The sequence below is a fragment of the Gavialis gangeticus genome, unplaced genomic scaffold, assembly GCF_001723915.1.
Source record: "Gavialis gangeticus isolate Ggan-Ray unplaced genomic scaffold, GavGan_comp1, whole genome shotgun sequence".
Classification (NCBI taxonomy): Eukaryota; Metazoa; Chordata; order Crocodylia; family Gavialidae; genus Gavialis; species Gavialis gangeticus.
This window is the reverse complement of record NW_017729028.1, coordinates 6306782-6313858: the sequence shown is the minus strand read 5'-3', so window position 1 is coordinate 6313858 and position 7077 is coordinate 6306782. Positions and strand designations below refer to the sequence as shown.

At 43.3% G+C, this 7077-nt stretch overlaps 1 protein-coding gene across 1 annotated transcript in view; it reads left to right on the top strand.

The window, feature by feature from the left end:
* The window catches only part of MBOAT2 (membrane bound O-acyltransferase domain containing 2), a 244416-nt gene that overhangs the window by 201652 nt on the left and 35687 nt on the right, over positions 1-7077 (top strand). The window contains exon 8 of the mRNA XM_019520725.1: positions 2502-2694. Within this exon, the coding sequence (XP_019376270.1) occupies positions 2502-2694 (193 nt within the window). The remainder of the gene's footprint in view (positions 1-2501; positions 2695-7077) is intronic.

Here is a 7077-nt window from a genome sequence, read left to right as displayed (position 1 = left end):
GCGGGGAGGGCGTGGGCAGCTCCTGCCACTGTGGGGCCGCTGGTCCAGGAGCTCCTTGTCTGGTGGCTCATCTGGCAGCTCTCACCACTGCTCCCACTGCTGGAGGGCATAGGGGGCGCAGAAACATGTGCCCCCAGATCTGCACAAGGCAGCCAGGGCTGGGGCTGCACTCCAGGTGGGTGGTGGAAAGCAGTGGGAGTGGGGGCTATGCCCTCCTGCCATGTACCCAGCCAAAGTGGGGCAGAGCAACTGCATTGCCTACAGACAAGTGGTGCAGTGCATCCAGAGCCACTCCCGCCTCCCTGCACCTCCCAGATGAGCTGTGGCTTTGCCCCACCTTGGCTGGGCAACTGGCAGCAGTGGCAGGGCATGGGGGCAGGGAGGGAGTGTGCCCCTGGATCAGGGCAGGGCGGGAGATGGAGGGGGGGCTATGGTGGGGCTGTAGCCACCCTAGAATTTGTCATAGCCCCCACTACCCACCCAGAGTGTAGCCCTGATCCTGCCCGCTCCACACAGATCCAAGGGCACGTGTCCCCATGCCTTACCATTGCTCGCCCCAGGTTGAGTGGGGCTCAGAGGCGTGGGGGGGCTGGGGTGTGCTACTTGTCTGGAGGCAGTGCAGTGCAGCAGCTCTGTCCTGCCGCAGCTGGGCGAGCAGCAGGACAATAGTCCCTACTGCCAGATTTTTTTGCCACTCGCCCAGAATGTAGCCCTGGCCCCACCTGCCCCGCACAGATCCAGGGGCACATGCCCCTCCCAGACCAGTGGTGTGCAGTGGTGGGAGCTGCACCCCCCACCTGCTGGGCATCCCGTGTCCCAGCCTTAGCCCCAACCCCTCCCTCGCTCCGGGGGTGTTGATCTGCCCCCCATGCCCCACCACAACAGACTTACCAACCCCATCAGAACCTCGAAGCAGTGTCGTAATTTACAAAGGTCGTAAGTGTCAAGGACAGCCTGTACCTTGCAGGTAGGCCAGCAACATGAAACTGCTAAAATGTATATTTTTAAAGTGCTTGCTGCCTCTTGGCTGGCATATCAAAGACTAGGATTATAGAAATCTTTTTCCTGTCCCACTGCTAAATGGCATATCAGCAAATGAACACCATTACTGTAACAAAGGGTGCAGAAGAGAACACAGTGATTAAATAGGAAGGAGAAAATGGAGTACCAGGGGTTGGAAAATGACAATAATTAAGGTCCATATCACACTTACTTTGAAACTTAGATTTCCATGTGAATAACTAGACTATGAAAGATGAAAACTTTTCAGAGTGTATGGGAAATTCTATATCTCCTATGTATTCTGACATTTTTGGCGAAAAGAGGCCATAGTGGGTTATTTTTTCTGGCAGCTTTGATGCAGATAGAATTTTAATGGTAAAAGTACATTCGGGGTTTAATGATGTGGATTAAATGACTGAGAGACAGAATTTTGAATTTTGAGTGCTGAAGTGACTGCATCCATGTCAATAGCAAACTTGTGCTTTGAAACAATGGTTCTTTGGTTAGTATATTAATGCCTTGCAAGCTTAGCAAATCATATATCACATGGTACTTGTAGCCTTTGGAATGTGGAGTGGACAGTTAATTAAAATATTTTTTGTAATGTGCATACCACTTTTGTGCATTTTATAATGAAACCTAAATAATGCATCTTTTTTTTTTTTTTTTAAAAAGAGTGATGTTTAGCATAATGGTTAAAAGAAAGAATGGGGGTGTGGAGGGAATCTATCCTTGTAACCCATGGGGGCCACATACTATGAATGGCTTTGGAGGGGTAGGGGTAAGTTTCTTGACCTTTTCTCTCAGTCATTCTAGCTGCCAAAAGACCCCAAAAAACAAAAGCTAAACTTCTCTCTCTCAATTCCCAAATAAAGTTTCAGTGTTTTGATGGTAATTCATAATGGTATGAACTATCAGGCAGAGATGCTGTATTCACTGACTTAAGCAATACCTGTATACCTTGTCAACAGCTATCAGAAATAAACTGCAGATAAGAACCTATTGATACTCAAAAATCAGTTTGAGCTTACAAGTAATGTGTTGTTAAATGTGAACAGAGGAATGCTTTGCCAGTGCCTATATGTGATATTTTGGGAAATAGCCTTATTGTAGCCTATACTCAAGTGACGTATAGCATGTAGTATAGCTTGGTAATGATGCCTTAATTTTATACCCATTTAGATAATTCCTGATACTGATATAAGAAAGTGGAAGTATGTCAGGGGTTTCCATTACTGAAGGGATTTTTCAGGCCCCTAACTGCTGTCAAACGTTTTAATGTGTTTTCTTTAAATAGGGGTGGTCACAGCATAAATTGAGAATATTTCCTTTTCTCTTTGAGCGAGTAAACAGACACGGACTGTAAAATGTTAGAAATGCATGTTGTTTTAGGAACTGACACATCAGTATGCCTATTTAGGGAAGGTTATAAATTTCCTTTGTTCAGAAAGATTAATCAAAGCTGAAGCTTACAAAATCTCTTTTCTTAAACTTTTCAGATAGCTGTAATACAGAAACTCTTCGTCTGTGGACTGTCTTTATTAATTCATCTGACTGTTACAAAAACTTTACCTGTGGAATATAATATTGATGATAACTTCAGAGCTACAGCATCTTGGCCTATACGGATTCTCTACCTGTACGTGTCTCTTATGGCTGCCAGACCCAAATACTATTTTGCATGGACTCTAGGTAAGTAACTAAAAACACATGTATATAATTTTGCAGCTTGAGGTACTATGTCAGGTATTAAGATGGAAGAGAGTGCCCTCTTGAGGTTAGAAAGGAGTATCAGTTGTAGTGTCAGATACTTTCTGGCTAGGAAGAATGAGTTGAATTACTAACAGTTCACAAGTTAATATAAAATTATGCATAACTTTAGAAACTAGATTTTAGGGACAGCTGAATGGATACTTCAACAGAACATAAGTTTGTGTGTGTGTGTGTATTTTATATAAAAATAAAAAAAGCTATGTTCTGTCAAGGTCTATCCATTCATCTGTCCCTAAAATATGTTTCTCATTTTATACATAATGTTATGTTAACTTGTGAAGTGTGTATGTATACCCTTTAATCAGGTCTTGTGTATGAGCCAAAACTGCACCCTACTGGGATTTGGGGTCACTGTGGTGTGACTGCTCATGGTGGAGCAGCTCTTAGCAAGTGCCACCAGGGCCAAACCTCAGGGACGAGCAAGTCTGGGGTGCCCTAAAATGCCAGCCCCCTGCTGTCTTGCAGGTAAGCCTTTGGTGGGGAAAGACTAGGGGGCTGACCCCAAAATAAAAGTAAGGGCAGGGCTAGACTGTTGATCAGAGTGGACAGCTACACCTGGCTCCCTCTGGAAAGTTCTCTCTCGTGGATCAGGTGGCTGACCAGGTATGCTCATCTCCCCAGCAATGAAGGCAAATGGCAAGAGCTGTGTTTAGGGCATCATTTCAGGTGCTGCAGGACTTGATGGCTCTCTACTGCATCCAGATTTGTATCCACTGATGTCTTGACTCTGTCATGCCACTGGATTCAGACAGGCTTGGATGAGAGAGTGAGGGCGACTCTGTGCAACTTTCCCTCACTTAAATCCAATTCACACACAAGTCATGACAAGGCTATATCTCCCCATAAACACACTTAAGTACCTGGAGCAGATGTGCTATACCAGCAGAGGTCTACAAGGCCGGAGGCTCACACATGGCTTTGAACCTGCCTGAACTCTTCCAGTCACTGTGGACTCATCGTACAGGAGTAGAAGGGTGCATCCATCATCCACCTATACAAGCAGAAGGGCAATAGATAATCCTGCGACAACCATTGGGGTATCTCCTTGCTGTCAGTAGTTGGTAAAATCCTTGCTAGAACTCTGTTGAATCGCGTTGTGCAAGACATTGAACAAGAGCTCTTGCCTGAGTATCAGTTGCAGTGTCTGATACTTTCTGGCTAGGAAGAATGAGTTGAATGAAAATCAGTGTAGTTTCAGGAAAGGATGCAGGACAATAGACATGGTGTTTGCAGCTTGTCAACTTCAGGAGATGCCAGGAACAGAGCTCCAAGCTGTACATGAATTTCATTTACCTGACAAAAGCATTTGATACAGTCAGCTGGGAAGGTCTTTGGAAGATCATGGCAAAATTCAGTTGCCCAGAGAAATTCATTGCAGTGGTTCAGGAGTTCCATGATGGCATGCTCACTTGCTTTGTGGATGACAATGAATCATTTGAACCATTTCCAGTCACCAGTGGAGTCGAGCAGGGCTGTGTGTTGGCTCCACTCCTCTTCAGTATAATGTTTGCTGCCATGCTTACAGATGCCTTTCATGACTGTGACACTGGGATTCACATCCATTACCAGACTTATGGCAAACTCTTCAATTTGAGGACACTACAGGCACAAAGTTACAGGAAGTGACTGTTTGTGATCTTCTGTTTGCTGATGACTTCCCTGAATGCGAAATCTGAGTTTGATATTCAACCGAGTATGGACCATTTCTCTTCAGCTTGGTTTCACAATCAACACTAAGATGACAGAAGCCATGCACCAGCCTGCACCGGGAAAGCCTTATGTAGAGCCTGCCATCACAGTGAACTTCCAGACCCTCTAGGCAGTGGAAATTCAGCTGCCTCAGCAGTACACTGTCATGCACAGTTACATAGATGATGAAACCAATGCCAGAATTGCTAAAGCAAGTGTGGCCTTCAGCAGACTACCTCCAAATATGTGGGAGTGCAGAGGCATCAATCAGTAAAGAAAACTGATGGTCTACAAAGCCATTGTGTTGCCAGACCTGATGTATGTATGCGAAACTTGGATGGTGTACAGATGCTGTGCTATGAAGCTGAGCTACTTCCACGTGGGCTTTCTGAGGAAACTGATGAAGATAAGATGGCAATACAAGGTCCCAGATACTGAGGTTCTTACATGGGCAGGCATTCCAAACATCCACACTCTGTTAATAAAATCAGAGATGAGATGAGTAGGCCATGTCACCGGGATGTCAGATGAAGATCTTTTACAGTTAGCTGAAGGAGGGAAAGTGCTCTGAGAGAGGCCAGAAGAAACACTTCAAGGACTCCCTCAAGTCATCCTTGAAACACTTCAACAGTCCTGGAAGGATCTTGCTCGTGATCGTTCCACTTGGCAAAGCCTCATCCATACTGGAACTACCATCTATCAGCGGAGAAGAACTACTGAGGCAGAGCAGAAGTGCAAACTGCGTAAATCTCGCAACAGCAGCATGTTTCCTGTTGAAGAAGTAACCTAAAGCAGCATCTCTTGCTCAGTGTGCCATAGACGGTTCAAAGCACAAATTGGGTTGATCAGCCATTCATATATTCACAGAAACCAAACCAACCAGTGATATCAAGGTCATCTTTGAATTCAAAGGATGAACACCATGATACACTTCAATGAGTAGAGAAACTCCTTAACCTTTTTAAATTGAATTAAAACCACTGTCTTTATTCAGGTCATGTTAAGAATAGCACACTCTGCAGCTAATTTTAAAAAAGTTTACTGGGTTAGATTAGCCCAACATCAATGGGAGACTATGTAACTCCATTTTGACATTGTAGCATGTAGCAATATGGTTCTCACTAACTGTAGTATAAGTTATAGGAACTTCCAAAAGTGATAGTGAGCATTTCACCTTGCTCGGCTTGTATTCAATACATTAATGGCTTGCTCCCAAAAGAAAAATGCATGTAAACCCTGTTTTAAACAACAAAATCAGTCTGCTGTTTTCTTTCTCAGTTAGTTATTTTATTGCTGTTTGCTTGTTTAATAAGGAAACCTTTAATAAGGACCTTCCATAAATCAGTGCAGGGGAAAGCATTCAGAAATCATGTTCCTATAGAATGATGCCAGCTCTCTTCTCCAGTTCTGGCTATCAGTCATATAAGTGAGTGAGAATCTAAAGAAAGCAATGTGATAAAGGAGGCTTATTAGAGCAGAAGGACTCAATTTCATTCCTGGTCAATGAATTAAGTGTTGTAAGCCTATCTGGGCACAGAATAACTAATACTGCTTTCAGAAAAAATGTCTGATTTGCTGAATAGTAATGCTTTCAGGTTTTTGTTTTTTCTGTCTTTATTCCTTGCAAATGCTAAAGATTTTTAAGATCTGTTAAGAAAATTGCCAGGACAGTCCTGGATTCTGTAGGCTGGTTGGTCAAAAAGCCTCAGAGCAAAATCCAGTGGGAGGCAGAGCAGCATGATGCGTCAGGCAAGCAGGTGCCGCTGCTGTGTATAGTACAGTATATCTTAGTATTGGTACACTGTTTGCTGCCTTTAGTTTGAAAATTATATGTGGAATTGGTAGAGCCTTCACCTTCAACTGGGACATATAAAATGTGGTGCAGGATTAAATTTGGCATGTATGGTCTCAAATATGGAACGTCTAATTTTCTTCGACCTTTTAAAATTATAATAAAAAAATGTAATTAGTGGAGGAATCAATATGTGACAAATTTGGGGGTAATTTCATAAGTATTCCAGACTCTGCCTTTTGGGCCAGCAGAGGTCAGCACAACTTGGTTGAGTCGTGTCAGACTTGACTGGCAGCTAAAGAATTCAGTGGAAATTATGGTTTCTTTTAGGTGGAAGAAATGAGCTGTGATAGTGGGACTAGATAAAGGGAACAGTGTCTAAATGTAGTCTCTGCAAGATGAAAATATTTAAGTCATACTAACATCATGGGTATGGATTAGTAAGCAAAAAAAAAAACTGTTGTGAAAGGAGGAGAATAAAAGGCGTAAGAATTGCATTTGCACCATATATTTCACATAGAACATGCTCTGGAATAAGATGTGCATCTTATTTTTTAAAGGAAGAATGAAAAAAGTGTATAATTGAGTAGCAGCAGCTAGAAAACAGAGTCTGCTTATTGTTCTGCTCCCTGTGAATCATGTGCAGAGTTACCATATTTACTTGAGTCCAGGATGAGTTTTTTTTCCCCCATTCATAGTTTCATAGTTTCTAGGGTTGGAAGGGACCTGAGAAGATCATCTAGTCCGACCCCCTGCCATGGCAGGAAAGAGTACTGGGGTTAAATGACCCCAGCAAGGTGTTCATCTAACCTCTTCTTATA